Raw genomic sequence first — 26,109 nt, forward strand, 5'->3', positions numbered from 1 at the left:
AACTAATCTTGCTATGCACAGTCAGAAACTCTGGGCAATTAGAGGTTCCCTATCCCCCATGGTCTGTTCTGACAGTCTAATGGATGCACATAGGTTGGGGCAGGACTGTCCATCAGAATCCCACTTGCTTCCCATGCTTGTTCAGTCAACATGCATTTATTCTGTGAAATGAGAAATTGGGCTCTTCTTGCATGAATGCTCTCTGGGACAAAACTGAGTCCTTCACTATGGAGAGAGAAGGAGAGGGTTTCTGGTGCTTGGAAAAGTCAACTGATTATAATGTGCAAGACAAAAGTTACTGGTTCCAATCCAGAGATATTTAAATGCAGCAGGAAGACAATGCCCTCCTTGGGCATTACATCATCCCTGCTTTCACTGTCAGATCTAACAGTACTATGAAGAGAAAATGATGGAGGTAGAGCCAGTCATGAGACCTGCTAGAGCAGGACCAGGAAACCTGCATTCAAATCTCTGGTCAGCAGTGCAACTCATCAGGTGACACTGGGACAGTAGTCACGATTTTTCAGCACCTCTCAGTGCTGTACTGGGGACAAAATGGGGGAGGGGCTATATATGCTACTATGAGCTTCTTGGAGACGGACGGAGTAAAAATGTGATAGAAAAATAGGGTACCTGGCATACATATGCCTCTACCCCCATTATCTGTTTCTTTTATTTGTTTCTGTCTTCTAGGGAGAGAATATATGTATAGAGAAGACACTGATTGCCACAAAAACAAAATGCAGATCTTGCTCTCTAAATTTTGAGATCCAGTGCCCTGAAGGCTATACCAAAATTACCAATAACTCTGGGATACGTGACTGCAGGTAATTAAAAGTAATTGCTTACAGATATTTTCTTCTCTGTGAAGAACTTTTGAGTTCAACCTATGGACAACTATGTGATATGAATGTGTGGATGGGGCAGAATGGGGTCACATTTGCTGGCCCCAGCTTCTATGTGTCCATGACCAGCTGTGAGTTGAACCTACCTTCAACATGTACAACTGGCAGTAACATCAAGGGAATCTCCACTTGAGTATGTGAAAAGTCTACCAAAAATCAAGCATGAGAGAGAGAGCGAAAGAGAGATTTTGTACCACCTCAAACACAGGATATTTCAATGAATGCAGTTCACACATTCAACCTTATCACTGTTAAGTAATCAAGTGATGAATATGGATGTATGAACCAGCCTGCAGAGGATTATGCCTTTAAAGCAAACAGATTGTTAAAATTGCTAATATGAGCACACTTCGTCATGTTTCTTATTATATCAATATTCTTTACAAAGCATGCCAAAAGAGTCACAACTGGAGGTGGAAGTATTTTCAATGAAAACTATGGGAGTTTGGCCTGTTAGCATTCTGAAAAGGACACATGTTCTGCAAGTGCAATTTCTCTCACCAGCCTGCTGGGGTGATGGGAAAAATTGCCCCTACTGACCATTACACTCTTTCATGACACTTAAGTTTCCTACTTATTTGTTCTGAAGTTTTATATCATGGCTTCTTACCATTCTCAGAACTCAGTGTAGTTTTCATAATAAAAGATAATAAAAATGGTACAAAATGGACTGAAATGCTCTCACTTTACGTAATTACAAGGCCTAATGTCACATGAAGGCCTTGGGTAAGGGTGCAATAAAAGGTGAAAGGCAGGATTGGAGAGCTTTGAAGATTTGTTTAAGATTTATGTCTCATCATATTGATGATAAATATTTCTTACTCAAAGGGCAGCCTAAGGTGATGCTCCATTTATTAAAATGTGATAAAGGAAGGACAAAGAGTGCATCTTGAATGTAAAAAAAAGGAACCAATGTAGAGATTTGGGCAACGACTTTGGCTAATAACAGCACCAAGAAATGATTGAAAATGTAAAACAACCCATAGCAGTAATTATTCTGTCAGAGGACAAGCTATAAAGGTGGGAGAGGATACTAACACACCACCTCATCAAGGCTGGAGAAACAGGAACATCTAAGGAAGGGCTATAAAGAAGGGAAATGGGGTAGGAAGAAGTGGGGCTAGCCACTACCTGCGGGGATATAAACCCTTGAGTGTAGTTAATTAGAACATTGTCTCCAACTGGAAAGTAGTCAGGCCATTGAGCTCTGGGAGGCACATGGGGCTAGCCCAGTGAGAGGTAGAGCAGCAGCCCAGGAGGAAGACCATAGGGTGGAGTGCATTCCCTCTCCCCCAGGTCAGTTTCTGAGGCCTTGATGGACTAGATTAGCCTAGGATGGAAACCTAATGGGAGAGGTCTTGGGTGGGCTGACAGGTAGGAAATCCAGAAGGGCCATCAGGGACTCTGATAGACTTGGAGCACCATGGTAGCAAGATGGACAAATTCATATAAAAATAAATGATTTTAAGTGTTCCAAGGGTGTCAGATATATTAATTTAGTAATCTTCACACCAATAATAATAATAATAATAATAATAATAAACTTTATTTATATCCCGCCCTTCTCCCTAAAGGGACCCTGGGTGGCTAACAACATGTAAAAAAAACAGATTTTAAAAAACATTAACACATAGCAGATAAAAACATTTAAAAACACATTAACAGGGGCCATAAAAACAGTAGTCAGATTAAAAGACAGAATAAAAGAGCAAGTCACAGAGGAATCAAGCTTGTAAAAAGCTAAAAGATGTATAAAAATGTTAAGAAGGCCAGAAATCAGAAGGCTTGTATAAACAACAGTGTTTTCAGGCCTCACCGAAAACTCTCAAGAGAGGGAGCCATTCTCAAATCAAGAGGAAAGGAGTTCCATAATGTTGGTGCCACTACCGAGAAGGCCCTATTTCTTGCAGCCGCCCCCCGGACCTCCTTGGGTGGCGGCACTTGTAAAAAGGCCTTCTCTGATGACCTGAGAGGGCGAGCCGGATTGTACAGGAGTAGGCGGTCTCTAAGATATCCTGGCCCAGAGCAGTATAGGGCTTTAAAGGTCAAAACCAGCACCTTGAATTGGGCCCGGAAACGAATGGGCAGCCAATGTAGCCCCTGGAGAAGCGGGCTGACAGAGTCAAACCAACTCTATAAGGTAGGTCACTGTTATTATCCCCATATTGTCAGTAGGGGACTCAGGGTCCAATCCTATCCAACTTTCCTGTGCTGGTGCAGCAGCAATGCAGCCCTGAGGAAAGGGAACAAACCCTCCCTTAACTGGCCTTAACTGGCCTCTGTGACTGCCCCCCTACCACAGTATGCAGTGTATGCCCCGTGAGCATGGCTGTACCAGCACTGGAAACTTGGATAGGATTTGACCCTCAGTTGGAACAAGAATGATTTGTACGTGCAGGAAAGTGAGATGAAGTCATGCACACCACTTCAGGCCTCTTTTGAATGTTCCTGCACATGAAAATCTCCTTGCAAGCAGAAAACTTGCGCACCAGGGAGGAGAAAGATTTTAGCATAGCCCTTCACCCACTGTGCAGTTTCTCTTCTTGCAGTCTATTTAATACAGGAGAATCTTCAAAATGGCCATTTCCACATGTGTACTGCTTGAAGTGCTACAGTCCGTTCTATCAAATTGCAAAATTTGTTGACCAGACTTCAGATCAACTAGAGAGTTCGAGGCAGGAATGAGGTGGAAAGTTCCTGTTTCACTTACCACTTTCCAGTTTTGTCTCTTTGCACTGTGGGAGGTGGCAGGGGAGTTGCTGGGAGCTTGCCCAAGGCCAAATAGCAGGGAATCAATTAAGGGCCCAATCCTATCCAAATTTCCAGCACCGGTGCAGTCACAATATAGCCCTGAGGTAAGGGAACAAATGTTCCCATACCTTGAGGAGGCCGCTGTGACTGCCTCCCCACCAAAGGATGCAGTTCATGCCCCATTGGAACAGATACACCAGCCTTGGAAAATTGGATAGGATTGGGCCCTCAACCACTTGAATAATGCAAAATTCCTTTTAAAATAAGGGCAGTTTTACAGCCCATTCACATTCAAGAGAAACTTGGTGGAAAGTTGGTAAGCTGCTGTACAGGTGTGTTCAGAACTTTAAAAGAGCCCTAAATCCTTTTCTTCCAGGTATTACCTTGAAATTAGGACTTTCACTCTCTCCCTCTCAGGATGTCGACATATATGTACAAGGGAGTACCAGCAGCATCAATGTTGCCCAGGCTATTGGGGGCCAGACTGCCTAGGTAAGGGTGTCTTATTGCCATACATTCTTACGGCATACAGCAATCTATTTTCATTTCACAATCAATTTTTTTACTTTATTTTGTTTTTAATTTTGCAAGTGTTCCATATGTAATTCTTACATTGGTGGTACTATCTGTTGTTCAGAGTGAAGCGGCTGGCCTTTAGAGAGAGTGTGGTACACTGGTTAATGTACTGCACGGGAGTCCCAAGCTCAAATCAATCACAAATTATTCAGCCACACAAATTATTCAGCCACCCAAAGCTCTTTGGGTGACCTTAGGACAGTCTCCATCTCTCAACCTAACATACCTCAAAGCGTTGTTGTGAGTATAACATGGATGAGGTAGAACCATGTTATGGAGCTCCTTGGGGAAAAAAGAGGCTATAAATGTAATAAACTACCAACAAGAGGAGCATTGACACAGCACTCTTTGAAGCTGATTGGTACAACTTTGCTAATTGCCATATTTTCTGAGGGAATTTTTTTAAAAAAAACTGTGCTAAAAAAATAAGAAAGAAAAGAAACTGAACACAAAGATTTAAAGCAATTTGAGTTAACAAATGTATTGGGACTGAACGGCCCGATTGAGCCAGTATGTGGAGGGGTTAACGACAGTGGAACAAAGTTCTGTGGTTGTAAAATGGCTTCCTGTGGCCTCCTCAGACAGCAAGCAAGGGGAATATGGGCATGTGGAATATGAGGATCACAGCAATGGAGAAGAAGAAGAAGCAGCCACTGCTGCCTCCAGACCATGGCTGTCTCCACTGTTTTCTCCACTGTTTTCTTTTCTCTCCCTTTGCTTCTTGTAATGGTTCTGCTCCCAGGAAGCTTCCTGCCCAACCAATTTACAAGAAGCAGTGAGGTAGTTGAGGCAATAGAACCTATTTCAGTGCTCTAGTGCTATTGTTAAAATCAGTTCACATATCCACTTCTGGGGTCTTGTTTTCACCCATGATGGCATTCTGCCTGGATTGACTCTGAATACAGTGAAGTAGCTGCCTGAAAGCTACTTCTTATTATGTTCCAATAAAGGAACATACTTTATTGCATGTTCAAAGACTGATTTAATATTCAGTCAAGCAATGCTTCCGAAGGATTGTATTGCAGCATGTGAAATTGAGATCTAGCTACATTGTGAAACACTCACATGACCTCTATATACACAAAATCTGGTCCAGCACAGTGATAATACTAAACTCCAAAACTGTCTGAAATATAAAGAACAAGAGGAAATGCCTTGTTTGCCAAGGTACTACTGTAGAACAATATAATAATGTGATTGTGTAATAATATGAACTGATAAAAGACTGTCTGTCCCTCTGTTGTTCCAAAACAAGAGGCAACAGGGAAATGGAATAAAATTGTCAGCAGTTTTCAAGTGGTTACTTAAAAAAAATGTATTTATCACAATCCCAACGCATGAACCTAAGCAGCAGTTTCAATCTGGGTCCAGAATTTAAGTGCCAGAATGGGAAATTGGTTAACCTGAATCTGGTCTTTTGTGTTGAGTCACCCCAGGCAATGGATCTAAGAGCATCTTGGCCCCCGATAGACTAGTCTTTGGCCCTTTTTGCTACTGGGTAGGCAACACAGAGTTCTAAAATGCAGATGCCCATTAGAACAGGGGTACTATTTTGCTAATTATCCTTCTTCCTTTTTTGATGGTATACTTTCCAGTTTCACATAGTCAGGGAAGTAAAATGGATTTCAAACTTGGACTACCAATTCTTGAAACAAAACAAATGTTGGTATGTAGTGGGGCTTGGGCAATGGCCACTGGGGGCAAATCCTAATGATTTCTGGTTGGTTCAGGGCAGTGTCCAATGCAAATGTTGCCTATTCATCTAAGGTGCACAGCTTGGAAAAAATGATCTTGCCTCTTCTTCTTTTTTGGTAATTGAAAGTCTGAATGTAAAAAACCCTAGCCAGGTCAATGACTTTTGTACTCAGTTGGCGACACCTGCTAAGTGGGCAAAGAGGCACCTTTCAATATGGTAGCTCTCTTATATTGAGCAGGAGGAGAGCAGCCCTTATTCATTCCAGAATTGCATTCCTTATGGAATGGTCATGTTTCAATGACTTTGTGCTGGTCGCCCTTGTGCTTCTTTTTTAGATTGTGAGCCCCTTTGGGACAGGGAACCAGCTTCTCATTCATTTTCCTATGTAACCATTTTGTGAACACCATATAAATAGTTCTAGTAAGAACTCATAAATAAAAAACAGAATTCCCATAAATGCTATTTGGAACAGATTCCTCTATGCTTACTGCCTGACTAAGTACTGCCCAGCAGTATCAAGATGAGCTTTCTTGATTGTTCACTTACATTCATTTCATCTGCAGCATGTCCGGGCGGAGCTGCCTCACCCTGCAATAACAGAGGGCATTGTTTTCAGGGTGATTTTGGGAATGGAACCTGTACCTGCCAGGTATATTCTTTCTTATATTTCTCAACAGTATTGCATCATCACAACTGAAAAATGGCACAGAAATTAGCACAATGCATTTTGTTGTTTTTATTTCATTGACATTAGTTGCTTTGGACCATATATGAGAAAAGTGGGATATAAAGTTTTTAAAACAAAAAATATAAAGGGTGATTTAAAGTGCAGCGGGTGGGAGAGGTGCTGAGTCCCCTCCCCCAAGAATGCAGATTTACATTCTAATACACAGGTCTGTCTCCACCTCTTTTCTAGTTAGCCCTTTAAAATGTGGTTAATCCTTGAAACTACAGATTATTTCTTAACGTTATAAAGCTGAAAAGCAGGATAAAAAATATGTAGAGCAAAGAAATGAATAAAACAGCTGCACAGCAATGGGGATGGAAAGGGAAGTCTGGACAGTTCTTTTTGGCTTGATCTCAGCAGTTGCATTCTTTCGTACTGGGAGCTAAGATTTGTTTTCTCTTATCTGTTACCTCTTCACTGTCATCCTTATTTTTAAATGGTACTTTTGGTAGAAAGGATTTGGTGGAACCGCCTGTGAAACATGCTGTGAAGACAATCTTTTTGGACCTAACTGTACTTCAGGTATGTCAGTCTGTATGCTTGTTCATGACTATTTTTTAAAAAATATGATGTCATAAGCCCCAAATGGAAGTTGTATTGTATTGCTACTCAATAGACTCTGGTGAGGCATTACAGAAATTTAATCCTACAACCATCCAAAGCAAACTGGTAGAGCTCGCTCGTGCTCTCTTGATCACTCGCTCACACACACACATGAAACGGCCAGCTGCAGTAGCAACAGAGGGGATTGCTTTAAAAAACCCAGGGAGTGTTTGCTGAATTCCCCCCTCCCAGATGGTGCAGGCTCTCCGTGCTCCAGCCTATGGAAACAAAACAGCCCAGCACGGCTACAATCCTTTTGACACTTTCCTGGGAGTAAGCCCCATTGACTAGAATGGGACTTACTTCTGAGTAGAAACGCATAGGACTGGACTCTCAAAAGGTCAGCATCCCACCTGTGAAAGAAGCAGGGCAGAAGCGGGAGGGCTGAGTATGGAGGGGAGGGGAATGATAACAGCTGCCTTAGTTTCCTTCTATCCAGAAGTGTCAGGCTGCGGTGTATTTGCGCAACTCTATGGAATTCAGCACAATACGTTTTTTGTTAATCACACTGAGTCACAGAATGGAACTAACATGGATAAATAGGCTCCACTTATAACAATACTGTATATGGAAGCTAGTGTCACCCATAGGATAGAATGTTCAATTTCAAATTGGGGTGCCTAGATCAAAATTCTTATTAATATTATTATTATAGAAAATATCACTTGAGTTAAATAGTGTTGGACAAATGGCTATGTCTTAATTCCATCATTTCATCTGAAAACACAACCGGCGTCTCAGAGCTGCTCTATGGATAAGTGGTATAAGCATTGTGAAGAAATAATGTGGAAAGTGTTAATAGCAGTGATCAGTGAGTGCTATTGACATGTTTGTTGGGAAAAAACATAATTATGGGTGAATTTATGTGACCATCACCATCTTGGTCCTGACTACACTTTGCTGCCTTGGGTCTATAAACTACCTGTGTATTTTGTCAGAATAATTTTGAACATGAGTGAGCAATGCTTTACTATACCAATGTCTAGGTTATGACGGGCCTTCATGTGACCTGTGAGCAAACTATGGTCAGGTTGGAAGTGGCCAGCCATATCCTCTAAATCAGTGATTTTCAATCTTTTTCATCTCGTGGCAAACTGACAAGGCACTAAAATTGTCAAGGCACACCATCAGGTTTTTGACAAGGCACAATATGCTGCCAGTGGGGGGGCTCACATCCCCATTGGCCCTACTAATAAATAATCTTCCCCCAAATTCCTGTGGCACACCTGTGGACCACTCGCTGCACACTAGTGTGCCATGGCACAGTGGTTGAAAATGGCTGCTCTAAATCATATACTATGAATTAACTCTGCTTCAACACTGAGACCCTTGGTCATCATACTGCACTTCCATTCAAATGTGCGTTGAAGGCTCCATATATAACTTAACAAAGAAGCTAAAATATTACTGACTTCACTATTAAGATTTCATTTCTGTTCATAGTATGTAACTGCATCCACGGATCATGTAACAGTGGGATAACTGGAGATGGCAAATGCACATGTTTCTCTGGATACAAAGGTTCTAGCTGTGACAAAGGTAAGTACAGTGTTTCTGTTCCTGTCCCGTCTAATTTTCCCTATCCTGCCAACTACACCAATTTATCCTATCCCAATTTGTCAAATCCTGCCCACTATGTCAATTTGTGACTACACCCATTTGTCCTGTCCCAAATTAAACTCCGTCTCCCAATGCCCACTTTTTTTTGGCTAATTAACACCCTCTTTTTGTCTCCAGAAACAGCTGTGGTGTACAAAGGAATGAACACAGAACTCCTTATCTATAGCAGTTAACCAGAATTTATTGCTACAAACACGTTCCCTGCAATCCCTCTTGTCCAGAGGTTTTCCCTCCCTAAAGCTCCACTTAACTCAGTGGGTAAAGGTCCAAAGCCTCCAGTCCAAGTCCATTCCAGCTCAGTCTCCTAAAGCACAGTCCAGTTCAGTCCAGTCCTTCCCATAGTAGTCATAAGAACATAAGAACATAAGAACAGCCCCACTGGATCAGGCCATAGGCCCATCTAGTCCAGCTTCCTGTATCTCACAGCGGCCCACCAAATGCCCCAGGGAGCACACCAGATAACAAGAGACCTCATCCTGGTGCTCTCCCCTACATCTGGCATTCTGACTTAACCCATTCCTAAAATCAGGAGGTTGCGCATACACATCATGGCTTGTACCCCATAATGGATTTTTCCTCCAGAAACTCGTCCAATCCCCTTTTAAAGGTGTCTAGGCTAGATGCCAGCACCACATCCTGTGGCAAGGAGTTCCACAGACCGACCACGCGCTGAGTAAAGAAATATTTTCTTTTGTCTGTGCTAACCCGCCCAACACTCAATTTTAGTGGATGTCCCCTGGTTCTGGTATTATGTGAGAGTGTAAAGAGCATCTCCCTATCCACTCTGTCCATTCCCTGCATAATTTTGTATGTCTCAATCATGTCCCCCCTCAAGCGTCTCTTTTCTAGGCTGAAGAGGCCCAAACGCCGTAGCCTTTCCTCATAAGGAAGGTGCCCCAGCCCCGTAATCATCTTAGTCGCTCTCTTTTGCACCTTTTCCATTTCCACTATGTCTTTTTTGAGATGCGGCGACCAGAACTGGACACAATACTCCAGGTGTGGCCTTACCATCGATTTGTACAACGGCATTATAATACTAACCGTTTTGTTCTCAATACCCTTCCTAATGATCCCAAGCATAGAATTGGCCTTTTTCACTGCCGCCGCACATTGGGTCGACACTTTCATCGACCTGTCCACCACCACCCCAAGATCTCTCAACTGAACTCTCACAGACAGCTCAGAACCCATCAGCCTATATCTAAAGTTTTGATTTTTTGCCCCAATGTGCATGACTTTACACTTACTGACATTGAAGCGCATCTGCCATTTTGCTGCCCATTCTGCCAGTCTGGAGAGATCCTTCTGGAGCTCCTCACAATCACTTCTGGTCTTTACCACTCGGAAAAGTTTGGTGTCGTCTGCAAACTTAGCCACTTCACTGCTCAACCCTGTCTCCAGGTCATTTATGAAGAGGTTGAAAAGCACCGGTCCCAGGACAGATCCTTGGGGCACACCGCTTTTCACCTCTCTCCATTGTGAAAATTGCCCATTGATACCCACTCTCTGCTTCCTGGCCTCCAACCAGTTCTCAATCCATGAGAGGACCTGTCCTCTAATTCCCTGACTGTGGAGTTTTTTCAGTAGCCTTTGGTGAGGGACCGTGTCAAACGCCTTCTGAAAGTCCAGATATATAATGTCCATGGGTTCTCCCGCATCCACATGCCTGTTGACCTTTTCAAAGAATTCTATAAGGTTTGTGAGGCAAGACTTACCCTTACAGAAGCCATGCTGACTCTCCCTCAGCAAGGCCTGTTCGTCTATGTGTTTTGAGATCCTATCTTTGATGAGGCATTCCACCATCTTACCCGGTATGGATGTTAGGCTGACCGGCCTATAGTTTCCCAGGTCCCCCCTCTTTCCCTTTTTAAAAATAGGTGTGACATTTGCTATCCTCCAATCTTCTGGCACTGTGGCCGTTTTGAGGGACAAGTTGCATACCTTAGTCAAGAGATCTGCAACTTCATTCTTCAATTCCTTAATAACCCTTGGGTGTATGCCATCAGGGCCCGGTGACTTATTGATCTTTAATTTATCAATGAGGTCTGAAACATCTTCTCTTTTAACCTCTATCTGACTTAACTCCTCGATCAGGAGGGGCCGTTCGGGCAGCGGTATCTGCCCGAGGTCTTCTGCCGTGAAGACAGATGCAAAGAACTCATTTAATTTCTCTGCCATCTCTAAGTCTCCTTTTATCTCCCCTTTCCCTCCCTCACCATCCAGAGGGCCAACCGCTTCTCTGGCGGGTTTCCTGCTTCTAACATATTTGAAGAAGCTTTTATTATTCCCCTTAATGTTGCTGGCCATGCGTTCCTCATAGTCTCGCTTGGCCTCCCCTATCACCTTCTTACATTTCTTTTGCCACAGTTTATGTTCCTTTTTATTCTCTTCATTAGGGCAAGACTTCCATTTACGGAAGGAAGCTTCCTTGCCCTTCACAGCCTCTCTAACTTGGCTGGTTAGCCATGCGGGCACTCTCCTGGATTTAGTGGAACCCTTCTTTCTTTGCGGTATACACCTCTGCTGGGCCTCTATTACTGTTGTTTTAAGCAGCCTCCATGCACTCTGGAGAGACTGGACTCTTTTTACCCTCCCTTTCAACCTCCTTCTAACCAGCCTCCTCATTTGAGGGAAGTCCGCCCGTCGGAAGTCAAGGGTTTTTGTTAGAGATTTACCTGGTATTCTTCCCCCAACGTGCACGTCAAAACGGATCGCAGCATGATCACTGTTCCCCAATGGCTCAGTAATGTTTACATCTCTAACCAGGTCCTGTGTACCGCACAAAATTAAATCCAGAGTCACCTGTCCTCTGGTGGGCTCCGTGACTAGCTGATCTAAGCCACAGTCATTTAGCACGTCAAGAAATCCGGTTTCCTTATCGTGACCAGAACACAAATTGACCCAGTCAATATGAGGATAATTGAAGTCCCCCATGATTACAACCCTGTCCCTCCTTGTCACCTCCCTGATCTGTTTCCTCATTTCAAGGTCCCCATCAGATTTCTGGTCTGGAGGACGATAGCACGCCCCCAGTATTACATCGCTGCACAAGCCTGGTAATTTAACCCACAGAGATTCTACGGTGGAGTCGGACCCACCTTCAATCTCTACTTTGCTGGATTCTATCCCTTCCTTAACATAAAGGGCCACCCCACCTCCAACACGCCCCTGCCTGTCCCTCCTGTAGAGTTTATAGCCCGGGATTGCGGTATCCCACTGATTCTCCGCATTCCACCAGGTTTCCGTTATGCCCACTATGTCAATATTTTCCCTTGTCACCAGACATTCCAGTTCTCCCACCTTTGCTCGTAGACTTCGGGCATTCGCATAAAAGCATTTATACACGGAATGCCCCAGGATGGGCTGCTTATTCGCTCCTTTGTCCCCGCATCCTCTCATTGTGCCAAACCGTCTATCACATCCCATCACCCTACCTTTCCCAATTTCTTCTCCTACCCTGCCTTTGTCTTGTTGTTCTCTAACCTCCCCATCCTCATCCCATAGGGATGAGGAGTCCCGAACCGGATGCCCCTCGGCTCCTGTCGGCCTTCCCCCAGGGATCAGTTTAAAAGCTGCTCTGCCACCTTTTTAATGTTATACGCCAGCAGTCTGGTTCCATTCTGGTTCAAATGAACCAGTCCACTGCAGTAGAGTCCCTCCTCTGTGTTCTCTCCAGCACAGTGTCTCCTCCAGCAGGGTCCTGGTAGTCCTCTCTTCTATGTCCCCTAGCAGAGTCCTGGCAGTCCCCTTCTCCCATAGCCCTGGGTCAGGGCAGCTCTGTCCCGCTGAAGCCCCTTGTCGAGTCCAAATGCAGCTCAGCTGTGAGCTACCTCGTTAGTTCATTCAAAGTCCCATCAAGGTCAAATGAAGCTCAGGTGTCCATCCAGGTCTCCATTGGCCTTGATTGATTACAGCTGTGGAGCCAGCCCTGCCCTTCCCAGAGCTGTCAACCAGCTATCAATACATGAAATCACTGTCAACACCACATCATCCACCTGATGATCTTCTGATCTTCCATTACAGTTCCTGGGCATACAAAACACTTTTATGGCAGGTAGAGTGTCCCAGGAATTGCTCATCCCACTGGTGGCCCATCCATTAGGCGTGGTGATGCGGGTTGCATCAGAGACAGACTGGGGAAAGGACAAGAGATGGTAGATCCAGGGTGCCCTGAGTCTGTGTCATCAGCATCTCCCTCCAGCTGCCAAGGATGCAGCCCTCACCAATCTGCTTTCCACTAAATTGGTCCATCTCCTTACCTTGCTCCATGCGCAGGTTCTTCCAACATGAAAGTGCAGGACTTCTAGTTTGATTTACAGGCACCATACAAACAAAGGAGCTCATTCATTCATGTGGTATCTTTAAATCTAAGCAGACGTCCTGCACTTCTGCAACTGAAGAAACCATTTGAGGAGGATGGTAAGTGGGGGAGGGGCCCCACAGATATCTATGCAGCAGAAACTCAGAATAGAAATCTGTAAAGAAACCCTTTATTTACTTACTTACCACCTTTCTAGCCTATTGTCTGATCCATTTCTAACATTGCTTACAATTGCTCTCTTCCCAGCTCTAAAAAGAACACCATTTCTTTTGCTGTTTTACCAAGGAAAAAGGAGTATCTCAGACCTCAGGACACCAAATATTTATATGCCGTATCAAGGGTCCACTCTACTTTTTTTGAGTGTCACAGTGCATTAAATGTGTATTGTATATAGATACAATAGTGTATATTTCACATTTTCTAAACCAAAGGACATTATCCCAAGATTAATAATAATAATTATTATTATTTTATTATTTTTTCATAATGCCTATTTAAAGGAAATACTCCGAGTAGTGGAACGACAATGAAACACTTTGCAGAAATTAAAAATGTAGCTATAGACATGCCTAAATAAATAATTTCATATTCCTTCTTGCTCTGCTCTATATGCCTTTTTGGACCAAGCAGCCATGTTCCATCACATTCCACAGCCCTTTCTAATCAGTTTAATACATGTTTGCAGTGTCAGACAGTGCTAGAACCCTTGATTTTTGCTTCCTTAAGCTCCCTCCTTCAGGCCGTTAGGAACCCTCCCCCCTACCCCATAAGCACACCTCTCTCCCTGCCTTTGCTCTGTAGGTACAGCAACTGTTACCCTGCACATGCCCAATCTCGTCTGATCTTGGAAGCTAAGCAGGGTCAGGCCTGGTTAGTACTTGGATGGGAGACCACCTGGGAATACCAGGTGCTGTAGTTTTATACCATAGTCTTTCGAGACTGAAGGTTGCCAACCAACCTCTGCATTCTTCTGGGTTGCGCAGACATGTTAAAGTTAGTGACAGTCCTATTATTGTGGTGTGTACTTCAGTATAATTAAAAGTTGGGGAGACTCAGCATTTGATTTTATTTGTTTACATTGGCTTGTTAGCTTAACAATTCATGCTATATAACTATTGGCTTTCTTCTTTTCATCTCAGCCATTCCAGCTTGTCAGGCCTTGCAGTGCCCAGAAAATTCCAGGTGCTCAGTCTCTAGTGTGGATCCAACCCAGCTGGAATGCAAGTGTCTTCCCAACTATCAGGGAGATGGCAAACACTGTGAACGTAAGTAACTAGATAGCCCAATAGCCTTCCTTTCTTTCAATTCAGGAAAGCATGGATAGAAAGATAGCAGCAGAATTTCTAACTTTTGGGCATATGAAACACTGTTTCTGTGTACTATGTTCAAGTACATTGTTTCACAGGGATGTCAAATCTCCTGCACCATTTGAAGAGAATAGGGTGAACGCTGATGACCCTTTAGCAAGTGTTAAGTTGGTATGGCGTGCATGTAACCAGCAGTGGTCAGTGAGGTTTTTGCTCTAATGCAGCAGTTCTCAAACTTTAGCACCAGGACCCATTTTTTAGAATGACAATATGTTGGGACCCCCTGAAAGTGATGTCATTTACCTGGAAGTGATGCCATGGCCAGAATGACGTCATCAAGTAGAAAAAATTTTAACACCCCATACCACAAAAGTAAATTAAGTAAGTAAACGAAAAGTTTACAATAAGTTAAAAATTATTTAAAGGGAAAAACCCTCCTAACCCTCTCACTGCCAATCCTAAGGGGCAGCCCAATCCTGAGCTGTCTCTGGAGCCCCTGCTCGGCGGCACCACGAGGGCTGCTGCTGAATCCAGCACCTCCCGCGCTACTGCGGGAGGCACTTCGGGAGAAGGGGACATTCGTCCCCTTCCCCTAGATAAGGGAGGCAGCCCCGCAATGGGGCTACTCTCTTTAGTGACGCCCAAAGGGCGCCGCTAAAGTAAAGGCGCTCGTGTAAGGCACACAGCCTCCACAAGCGCCTAGGATCCTGCGGAGCGGAGCTCCGCGGATCCTCCTCCTGCCCCTCCCCAGGCACGCCTCTGGCACGCGCCCCTCCCTGCATCACGCCAGCCTCCCTACCCCCTGGAATGCCCCTGTCCCCGCCCCATTCCCCGTTCCGCAGCCCGTCCTTATGGCACGTTTGCGACTGTGGTCTGCGTTGCGGAGGCGCAGAGCGAACCACAGAATTGGGCTCTCAAGCAGTTGCTGATCTTTTTTTAAAAAAAAATTCCTCAAGCATCCCAAAGACTGAAATCCTATACACACGTATCCAGGAGTAAGCCCCATTATTATTATTAAAATCATATACATAGTAGCCTGTTAAAAGTACAGATCTATAACATTTCCCCAAATTCAGTTGCAATCCATGGTAGCATCAAGTCATTAAAATATACTTTGAAATGAATGTGGTCCCACCTGTAATTGGCTCATGACCCACAGTTTGAAAAACACTGTCTAGTGGTAACCACCTATTGCTGCTGTAGGTGAAGGGGAAAGCTGATGGCCATCAACATGTTATGTTGGTGGCAGGGGGACTCTCAGTCAGAACCAAGTAAATAGGTGGCTGTTCTTAGCAGACTCTAGTGCAGGCTACTTTCATCAGCAGAGGCTGCTAGACAACCGGTAACAGCTGAGATGGTGCTAAAGGAGCTCAGCCGACACATTTCAGAGAGCCTCACATTGTATGTCAAAGAGCTCCCTGTGGCTCATGAGCTGCAGTTTGGCTGCCACTGCTGTAATGTCATATTACCAAATCACAAAGACACTCTTATTTCCCTGGATTTCTGGGTGAGCAACAAAAAAATGTGCTAAGATGCTCTCTTCCTTTAGGCAGGGTGATACAGAGAACAGATCTTTGAGTGATGTGGAAAAATAGACACTATCAAGTTTGTTTGTTCCCCTCCTGATGTTTATTCACTTAACTATTTTCCTTCCAGCTATCAACCCCTGTTCCAGGCATGTTTGCGATCCTCATGCTGAGTGCCTCTACCTTGGACCCAATCGTCACAAATGTACCTGCCATTATGGCTACAAAGGAGATGGTCAAGTCTGCATTCCAATAGATCCTTGCCAAACAAAATTTGGCAACTGCTCTACAGAGTCTAGTGTCTGTAAATATGATGGCCCTGGGAGGGTAAGTGTCAACTGAAGCAAGTTTTGACTCTAGTACCCAGCAAGTTTTGAACCAAGCAAGTTTTGAAGCAAGTACCCAGTGGGGGAGGAGCTAATCCAGATTGGGACTCTGGCAGAGGCAAAAGATTTAAAGTCTCCCTCTCTGCTATGTTCCCAATCTGAATCAGTTCCCCACCCTTCATCTCCGTGGCTGCTAACTTTTGAAAGAAAAGTTAATGCCATCAGTACTAATGCAAGTTAACATATAGTTTGGATCTTGCTGTACACCTATCTCTCTGTTTTGCATCTTGGTCCAGTTGGTGGATTTATGGGTTCTAATACAAACCATAGTAGATCCTAGTGCAAATACAAGAAGGCAGTGGTGGGCAGGCCTACTCATGAGGCCAACTGAGGTGGCCACTTCAAGCAGCGGTTTGGTAAGGGACACTCAGCTTTGACCTCCCATTTGCTTTTTAACTGCTCCTCCTCCCCCCTCACTCCTTGGAATGGAAGAAGAAAAGGGGGACAAAGCATGAAAGGAAGTTTGGAGGACAGGAGAGTGATGGGCTACATACTTCCCATTCTGCTCCATAACCCCTTCCTTCTATAATCCAGGGAGTGGGAGGGGCAGAGGCTACCTCATCATCAGATGGGGCATTTAGTATGCCACTTCATACACTGTAAGGTCTTGGATCAGCCCTGAGGAGAGAGGGAAGCCCTGTTGGGTCTTATCACTTATAATAAATGTTCACATATTATAAGCAATTTTTTAAAAAAGACAATTGGACAAGTTTGTGCAAAAATGGATATTAATCATATATATATATTTCAAAATAGTATTTAGCCACATTGTTTATCCTTATTAAGATCAAGTCAGTGTATTACCCTGCTAACAGGGAACAGAGGCACTTTTTCATGAAGTGCTTCTTATATTTAGCAGGGGTATAGTACCTGCTAGAGTCCCCCCTCCAGCCCAGCACAGCATCAGTTTCTAGCTGCTATTTGCTGAAGTTCTTCTGTAACTTTTTAGATTGTGAGCCTTTTGGGGACAGGGTTTAAATGTTTCTTCTCTTGTTAAGTTTTGAAAGGATTTAATAATAGAATTTCCAAGCCTGAAATCTGCCCACCTTGTGCAACAATAGAAACAGAACATTTAGCTAACCAAAAAATAATGGAAATTGATTAATATGCATAGTAAAACTTACCTCTCATTAAACTACGTCTCTTAATTTTAAATGAGAAAACATGGACACCTCCATCCTATCCTATGGCCCCATCCTATTCAACTTTCCAGTGTCAATGCAAGGTCTGCCAATGGGGCATGTGCTTGCATCTTGTGGGGTGGGCAGTCAGGAGTCCTCTTCAAGACAAAAGAATGTTTGTTCTCTTACCTCATGGATGCATTGCACTGACATCAGTGCTGGAAAGTTGAATAGAATTAGGACCCAATATGCAATTTTTTATATTGTTATGTCAATACATGCAGCACTTTATAAAGTTAATATAGGCAAGGGGACATGTCCCATTCCCAAGGAGCTTGCAACGTACATGCCAACTATGGCTGAAACTATGGAGAAAGAGCAAGGGGAAGCAGCAGCAAAAAAAGAAAGGGAAAGTTTGATAAACATAATAGTATTTAAAGTGAACCTTTTTTTTCTTCTTCACAATTCAGTCCCACTGTGAATGCAAAGAACATTTTAGGAAGTTTGTACCTGGACTGGGATGCAGCATGACAGATCTCTGTGCGACAAACAACCCCTGCCATAAATATGCTGAATGCACAATGGCTGCACCAGGACAAACTCTGTAAGTCAATTATCTATTTATGAGCAGCAGACCATGCATTCAAAAAGCCATCCATATGGTAACCTTGTTTTTATTTTGTATGGCAATCTCATAAAGATAAGAATACAACAAGACTGAGGTTTTGTACAAGGATAAATGCTGAGGGGAATGGATGAAAAGACAAAATGCCTATGCCCTTTGTGCAGAGAAATATTTGGTATATGAATTTCCAATGTATTTACATATTGGGCAGCCCAATCCTAATGGGTTGCCCCGCTAGTGGTACTAGCATTCCTCCAGCACTGGCTGCTGTAAGGCAGCAGTAAAGTGTTTCCAGCAGAGCATGGGAAGGGAGCAGAGAGGAGGAGGAATGGGAGCAGGGAGGCTGTGTGAGGGGGTAGATCTGGTAGAAATGGCACTCTTCAGATCCTATCCTAAGTTTCCACAGCCTCGCCACCCCCTTTCACTCCTTGGACTTGCGCCAGCTAAAAAGCTGGCACTGGTCCAAGGAGATCCATCACAGGGCAGGAAGTTTATGGAGAGGAAAGGGGATTTCAATCCCCTTCTGAAACCTCTCGCTCTCCTCTCCCAGATGGATAAAGCGTGCACCCTTTTGGCACAGCTGCATCGGGGGGGGGGGTATCAAAGTGGGCCATAACATTGGATGCAGTCCCATCAAAGCTAGGCACTTTTAACATTGGATGGATTGTGCCAATTCCTCACAGGTGTGTCATAGGACTGGACCACTAAAGAGGTGGGGAAAGGTGGGACAAGATGACTGCTTTTTTCTGCAGATTGTGCCCAGTTGCCACCTTTGCCAGCCACTTCATCATGCATCTGCCCCTCCTGTATTTGCCAGGCCCAGCAACAGTGGCTGCCACCACTCCAGCTCCTCCTCCTGCTGGCCTATTCCTACTGTGCCTTTTTAAGAGGCAGAGAGTAAGGAATGGCTGGAGAGCTGAACACGATAGGAAAAATTGCACCTGCCAAATGATCTCACTGGCAGACAGCTCAATCTGATTATTCAGTCCAGGACTGCAGCCTGGAGAAAGTTGAGAAGAGTTGGTTCTGACACTGCCTTGCAATGACAACTGCCCCCTCCTCCCTTCTCTCACGCAGACAACAGAACAATCTTGGACTGGCGAAAAATCAGCAGATACACAACTGACCGAAAAGGGTGCTATGCAGATGAGCCCTAACAGACATGGTCAAATAAGAGAACTTTCCATAATTGATTTCATGTTTTTATTTGGGGGTGGGATTCCCCCCTTTCCTCTCTTCTCTTTTCTGTGAATTTTGGTGCCTCACTAATTATTGTTATCCCAAACATCATAAGTTCAGTGCTCCCCTTGGCTGGAAATAGGTTGGGTGGTCTTATGAGGATGGAATTGCTTAACATGACTTGGATAAAATCATTGGTGTGCCTGTCTGTATATTCTTTAGCTAAACTGCAATAAATGTTGTTGTTGTTTTTTGTTTGCATAGATGCACTTGCCCAAAGGGGTATGTAGGTGATGGGTTTATATGTTATGGAAATATCATGGACCAAATCAGAGACATGAATACCAAACCGGGAGGACAGTGGCAAGGAAAACTAACATCTGCTATAGAACTCTTTGGTATGTTGATATGTTCAACCATGAAGGTTGAATCAGAGGACCCAATGGTTATACTATATGTTGCAGCTGTCTGAAACCTAGCAATGTAACTTCTCTAGAAATATTTGGGGTCCAAATCTCATTCTAGACCCAGAATGGATCAAATTTTGAGTACAGATTAGAAGTGGCTTTGTCTGAACCAATGCAAGCAAATTAATTATGATGGCTATGGAAACAGGTTCAGCAGTAATATGCACCTGAGTACCAGTTGCTGGGGAGCCACACTGGGCGAGGGCTGTTGCCTTCATGCCCTGCTCATGGGCTTCCTGGAGGTCTCTGGGTTGCCACTGTGGAAAACAGGAAGCTGGACAAGATGGACCTTTGGTGGGATCCAGCAAAATTCTTTTTATATTATTTATTAAGCCAATTGGGTAGTGTCAGAATAAGTTTTCTAAATATTTACATCCCTAGAGTTGGAATGGACCAAAAACCTGTTGTCCATTACTCAAGACAGGAATATCCACTGACCAGAGCAATCTGCTCAATGCAGAGTATAATGTTCCCCAAGGGGAGAGCAGGTCCTCAAAAAAAGGGCTTACAAGTAATGTACTTTGTTACTGTACTATACAGTACTTGAGAGGCAGCGAGAGAGAGAATGAGCAAAGAGGCAATGAAAGTAGCAGTGCAAGATGATCCTTTCTGGTTAGCTTTTTAAAGTTATAGGTACTTTCTCTAGGTAAAGGCCTGATGATGTCATTAAGGCACATATTGATTGACTTTTTATAAGTTTTAGGCAAAATTATCTAGAATAAGCAACACAGTCCTATTCCATTTTGGTCTCCTCGCAAGTGTCAGACAAAGCAAGTCTTTTGTTGTTCAGTCAAGAGTTCAGTGCCACAAATTGCCATTGTAAATCAAAGTAAACATGTCAGTTTTACTAGTTCAGACTTTTTAAGGGTTATTGCTTTTCTACAGGATGAATAGAAGGAAGAAGTGTGTTGTATTGTAGAGGAAACAGGATGGATGAGGACAGTGGAGGAAACTGCTGTTAAGAGATAGCAGAAATTAGTCTTCTTGTGTTTACACAGTTTTTAGAACTCTAATATAAAACACCCCAAAATTCAGGCAATCAAAATAAATGTCGTAAGTATTAAGACCCCAACAAGTATGGCTAGAGCAGGCTCAAGACCAAAATTAACAGTTGAAAAATCTGCATGTTTAGGTCTTATTAGTTTCAATGGAGTTATTTCCAACTAAGAGTCCATTCCTAATGGGCCTGCACCAGCCCAGCACCAGTGTTCAGTGGCGCAAACGTGCTGTAAGGCACACCAGCAACACCGCTGGGCCGGCGCCAAGGCTGGCTCAGCACAAGCTCAGTCTGAGCCAGCGCAAGGCGGAGGAAGGATGAACACCACCCTGAGCTCTAGCCAAGTGCTGGACAGCGGAGTGATAAGTCGGAGCAGGGGGAGGATGGGAGAGGGTGGGGGGAGGGTGGAAGGAAGGCATGGCAGAGGAGGGAATGGGGTGGAAGGGGGGGAAGAGGTGGTGGTAGGCCCTGCCACCATATCCTAACCCCCCTCCTGGCCTGGGAGACCCAACACCGGCCGTCTCAAATCTGCACCCACTCAATAGCGGGTGCAGATCCGAGGAGACCCATCAGGGCTGCGTGGGTATTACATAGGGTAAGGGAGCATAAGCTTTCTTACTCCGATTAGACCTGGTATTGCTTCCCAGCCTTATTGGATAAAGTAGTCACCATTTCAGCACCACTGCAGCTCTGGGTGTTGGACTGCTCAGGATTGAACTGTCTGGCAGCAATCTTATGCACACTTATGCATGCTTACTTACTGGGAGTAATTGCCCAATTCTAATGGTTCTGTTACTTTCTGAAAAAAGTTGGGTGGATTCAAGTACAGTTAATTAAAGCTATTTCAATTTACTTTATGCACTTTTTAAAATACATAATCTTTTTTCACAGCATTCACATTCCCATTTGTTCCCTTTTTCTTTTTCTCAAGAAAGTGCCTATGAATGGCAATTGAATAGTCTGGGACCATTTACAGTTCTTGTTCCAACAAATAAGGGGTTCAAAGGAATCAGGGTAAGTGCAATGTTTAAAAATGTCGTGCTATATTAAAAATAATAGAGCAGATATTTGTTTATATTTGGGGCCAGAAACATGATGTAAAACATAGCATTTGAAGCTTCTTAACTATCCCAAAGTTAAAGACAATATTTATTTATTAATTTTATTTGACTCTGCATGAAAGCAGCTGACTGGGCCTTAATTTCTGTGTGATCCTTACTTGGCTTCTGCCAACTAACTAACTTCTTTTGCCAAGTTAGCAAACCATGGTTTGGAAATCAGATTTTCTGAGCAGTAATCACAGTCTTTTGTTTTTGAAAATCACAATTTTCCATGTAGCTTGAGCTTCCATAGCTCTTTGGTATGTATTGTGGTTCTGCAAATGTCACAGGCAGCTGGTGGCAAGTGCTGGTGTCGTCACTGATGACACATTCCTTCCCACCCCGTACATGCAACTTTTTTTTTAGATTTTTTGAACAGCTTCTACAAGTTTAGAACTGAGTACTGTACTCCCTGCTCTGCCATTCAAGCAGGAGCACTCATGTAGCCTTTAACATTTTGAACTAGTACTTTGGCAGCCAGCATGAAAGAAGGGAAGCTGCCTTCTCCATCTGTTAAGCAGTCTCTTCTTCTGGCAATCCTCTTTCATTTAGTGACCCTGTTTTATTTTTTTAATTGCTCTACTTCCTTGACTGCTTTACTAGGCACTTCCTCACTGCAGTTCCTAGCAAAAGAGACATTTTGGCTACTTTCTCGCAACATCTCTTGAAAACCATTGTTTCTCCAAATACATTCTGGTGGTGTCACTCTCACATTACTGTGCTTTCTCTGTGATATAAACTTGATGCAATATGTTATCCTGCTTGTTTTATTTTGTTAACCTTCCAGGTCAAAGACCTTCTTTCTAATAAAGAGATTGCCCAATTTTTTGTGAAGCTACACATAATTGCTGGTCAGCTGGACCTGAATAGGTTGAATAATACAGGTACAGTTTATACTGTGGCTGGCAAGCCAGGGGACATATTAAATGGTGAAAAGGTAATATATGATTTTTAACTTTATTATTGTGGCATTACCAACAGGGACAAATATAAGAATTATTTTTGGCAGAGTTTTATATTTCTTGTTTTATTTTGGTTGATTGCTGTTGTTTCTGAAGCTTTTCTTTTTGAAGCAAATGTTAAATGTTCATTAATTTTTACTGTAATTAACAGAGATTGTTAGCTGCTTTGTGGACGTAATGGTAGAAAAGCAGGGCACATGTCTGATAAATAATTTAAAAATGCATATCTCACTTGTTTGCTGCTATGGCCCCCTAAGCAGCTTGCAGCAATAAAGTCCAAACCTATTAAAGCAATAAAATGACTAGAATACAACATTATTATATAAGCTTTGAATGTCTGCTCAGAAGTCTCATTGAATTCAATGCGACATACTCCCAAGTAAGTGTGTATAGGATTGCAGTCTCAGTTCCCGGCCTCTAGAAGTGTTGATGTTTCTACATCCATATGTGTATAAGTAAGATTTTTCTTTCGCTCTTTGTATGGATGAATTCAGAATACTAACCCAAGTCTAAGATTACAGTCTGCTATGCAAGACAACAAATGGTGGGATCAGATGCAACTACTGCGGTTGTGCAAAGACATGATGTTGTGTTGGTGCAGTGAAGCACCCAGGATGTGTTGTCTTTATAACTGAGCATTATGCGGATTCATTCATTCATCAGATGTGGACAGAGAGGGTGCGTGTTTCAGAATAAGAACTCTGCAGTACTAAGCACAGTCCTGTCTTCATCAGCAGGATACACCAGAGAACAAAACAAAATTGTTAGCTGAAAAACCATGAGTGCCAAAGCCAATAGTTAACTATACCAAAAGATGCTGACTCGGAATATGATGTGTGTTGGATGTCAGATGCAGCAGCAATACTGTAGTGATACTTTTCCAGTTGAACTGCCAGACCCCTAAATTAGAACTAATGGGTGCAAAATTTGCAACTCCGTTGCTATGCATCTGTTTAGTACTGTTACATCCTCAAGATGGCAGCCGTCAGGGGCTCACCTATACTAGCTTCTGCTATTGCAACCTGCATAGTGATTATGAATTGTGCAACTACATACTATCATTTTCTAGATTTTATTTCAAGTGGCTGTTTCAAGACTGTTACATGAGACTGACGCCTGCATGTCATATGGTTTTTAGGTAGCAGTTAAATTTTTGCATGTGCATTATGAAATAAAAGACTTCATATTCATTCATACTCTGGGCCCTTTTAGGACATAAGAATTAGGATACAGGGAGGTACGAAGAAAGGGAAAATCTTACAAGCCGATATTGTTGCCTCCAATGGAATTGTGCACATTATTGACAAAGCTCTGGACAACATGGAACCTTCCTTTGAAAGTGATAAAGAGGTGAGGCCAAAGAGTGTGAGTTAACACAGCAAATTACCAAGTGACCTGGTTTGCCTTGGGGAAGTGTGGTTCATATTAAGCCATACTAAGGCTTCTGTGTACCACTTTAATACAAATACAGTCAGGCCTTAAATTAACTTTAATATGCAAAGTATTAATAATAATAATAATAATAATAATACAGGTATTTCTATACCGCCTTTCTTGGTCCTCAGATTTTAAATCAAAAATGTGCAAATTACTTTACAATTAACTTTAATATTCAAACATTAATTTATTTTTGCTTTCTTTAGATGTCCATAATGGCAATGCTTCAAGACAAAGCAAGATATAGCACTTTTAGATCCATATTAGAGGTAAGCTTGTTTAAAAAACTAATTAACAAAGCATTTATTCAAAGGTGTGTCTAAATTACTGTGCATGTTCTCCTCCTTCCCCCATTCTTTTAAAATAGAATAATGTCATGGGATCAGTCTTAGATCACGGACCTAATACAATTTTCATTCCAACCAATGGTGCTTTGGAGAACTTGAACGATGGAGCTCTGGACTACTTGCTGTCAAGTAAGGTATACATTTTTAAATAATGCAATCATTCATATACGCTAATGGTAGCCACTAGGCTATAACGAAAGCCCAGTCTGGATTTAGAAAATATATGCTGCTGTACGTAAATCAGTTATTTTTATGCCATTATTCAATCCACTTTAGAATGTATGATAGCAGAAACATGAGACTAGGAGTAAAGAGACCAGGATGTACCACAAAGAGCCTTATGAGGCTCCAGGATACCATGAGGGTTTCATAGAAAGCAGTTCGGTTGATTGTGTTGTAAGAACGTATTTTGTCTTGCAGCAGCTTTTGAAGGACCTTTTTTTTTTTATTAAATTACAGCATCTTGTCTCAAGATAATGCTGACATTTCGCCCCAGTCCTGTGGTTCCTTTAAAATACTGGTAGAAGTATTCCTGCAGCTCAGATGTACAGTGCAGTCTTCTGCATATTTACTCAGAGTATGTCAGTGTGTTCCAGGGAAGTGTGCTCAGGATTGCAGCCTAAGTGCCACATAGCTGTTGGTGACATCATAAAGGAAATCCAAGTGTTGTATTATGCCTGTTTGACTTTTAAAAATGTTCTTTGTTTGCACAGGGCTCACGAAAGCTTCGCGAGCTAGTTCAGTATCACATTGTTCCTCATACACAGGTTAGTGTAACTGCCTTCTGTCTTTTGTAGGTTGTTAAATATCTTCTCATTAGAACCAAGTGTGTGAACACAGTGTTACCAGTGAGTAAGAGGTTTAAAGACAACATCTCAAAGGACCGTGCACATAGGACTATGCACTTTCACATCCTGAGGGCGCAATCCTAACCCTTTATGTCAGTGCTTTCCAGCACTGCAGCTCTGAGGTAAGGGAACAAACATTCCCTTACTTTGAGGAGGCCTCCATGAGTGACACCCAACTGCAGGATGCAGCACATGTCCCATTGGCACCACTATGTCAGTGGTGGAAAGCACTGAAATAAGGGGTTAGGATTGCTTGCTAAGAGAGTTATAGACCAATCCTATAGGCCTACTGCATCACCAGAACTCACATTCACGCAGCACAGTATGCTTTATGGCTGTCACAAAATGCAGTGTACTAAAGAGTGCAGCCTGGCTGCAACTGCAACAAGTGGTGACTGGGTGACAGCAGCTATTGTGGGAGCCCTTATTGTGTAAGTTGGCACAGGCAGTGAGCATGGGTTGGGAGGAATGAGGCAGGGAGGGGGAAGAACCAGGTGGGGATCAGGATGGGGATGGCAGTGTTCCTTACAAGTGTACTTGTGGAGGCTCCTGTGCTGCTCTCTCTATCGTTGCCAGGTACTTCTCTGAATCTTTAACTGATTCTACCA

At 43.1% G+C, this 26,109-nt stretch overlaps 1 protein-coding gene and 1 pseudogene across 1 annotated transcript in view; both read left to right on the top strand.

Moving 5' to 3' along the window:
* STAB2 (stabilin 2) overlaps positions 1-26,109 on the top strand; it is a 110,978-nt gene that overhangs the window by 1,084 nt on the left and 83,785 nt on the right. Inside the window, exons 2-16 of the mRNA XM_066633261.1 lie at positions 694-827; positions 4,033-4,148; positions 6,492-6,577; positions 7,108-7,177; positions 8,702-8,797; positions 14,339-14,464; positions 16,163-16,359; positions 18,010-18,143; positions 19,608-19,741; positions 21,739-21,821; positions 22,695-22,844; positions 24,082-24,219; positions 24,513-24,575; positions 24,674-24,787; positions 25,367-25,420. Of these exons, the coding sequence (XP_066489358.1) occupies positions 694-827; positions 4,033-4,148; positions 6,492-6,577; positions 7,108-7,177; positions 8,702-8,797; positions 14,339-14,464; positions 16,163-16,359; positions 18,010-18,143; positions 19,608-19,741; positions 21,739-21,821; positions 22,695-22,844; positions 24,082-24,219; positions 24,513-24,575; positions 24,674-24,787; positions 25,367-25,420 (1,695 nt within the window). The remainder of the gene's footprint in view (positions 1-693; positions 828-4,032; positions 4,149-6,491; positions 6,578-7,107; positions 7,178-8,701; positions 8,798-14,338; positions 14,465-16,162; positions 16,360-18,009; positions 18,144-19,607; positions 19,742-21,738; positions 21,822-22,694; positions 22,845-24,081; positions 24,220-24,512; positions 24,576-24,673; positions 24,788-25,366; positions 25,421-26,109) is intronic.
* LOC136657795 (5S ribosomal RNA) lies at positions 13,999-14,118 on the top strand (annotated as a pseudogene).

The sequence above is a fragment of the Tiliqua scincoides genome, chromosome 7, assembly GCF_035046505.1.
Source record: "Tiliqua scincoides isolate rTilSci1 chromosome 7, rTilSci1.hap2, whole genome shotgun sequence".
Taxonomy (NCBI): Eukaryota; Metazoa; Chordata; class Lepidosauria; order Squamata; family Scincidae; genus Tiliqua; species Tiliqua scincoides.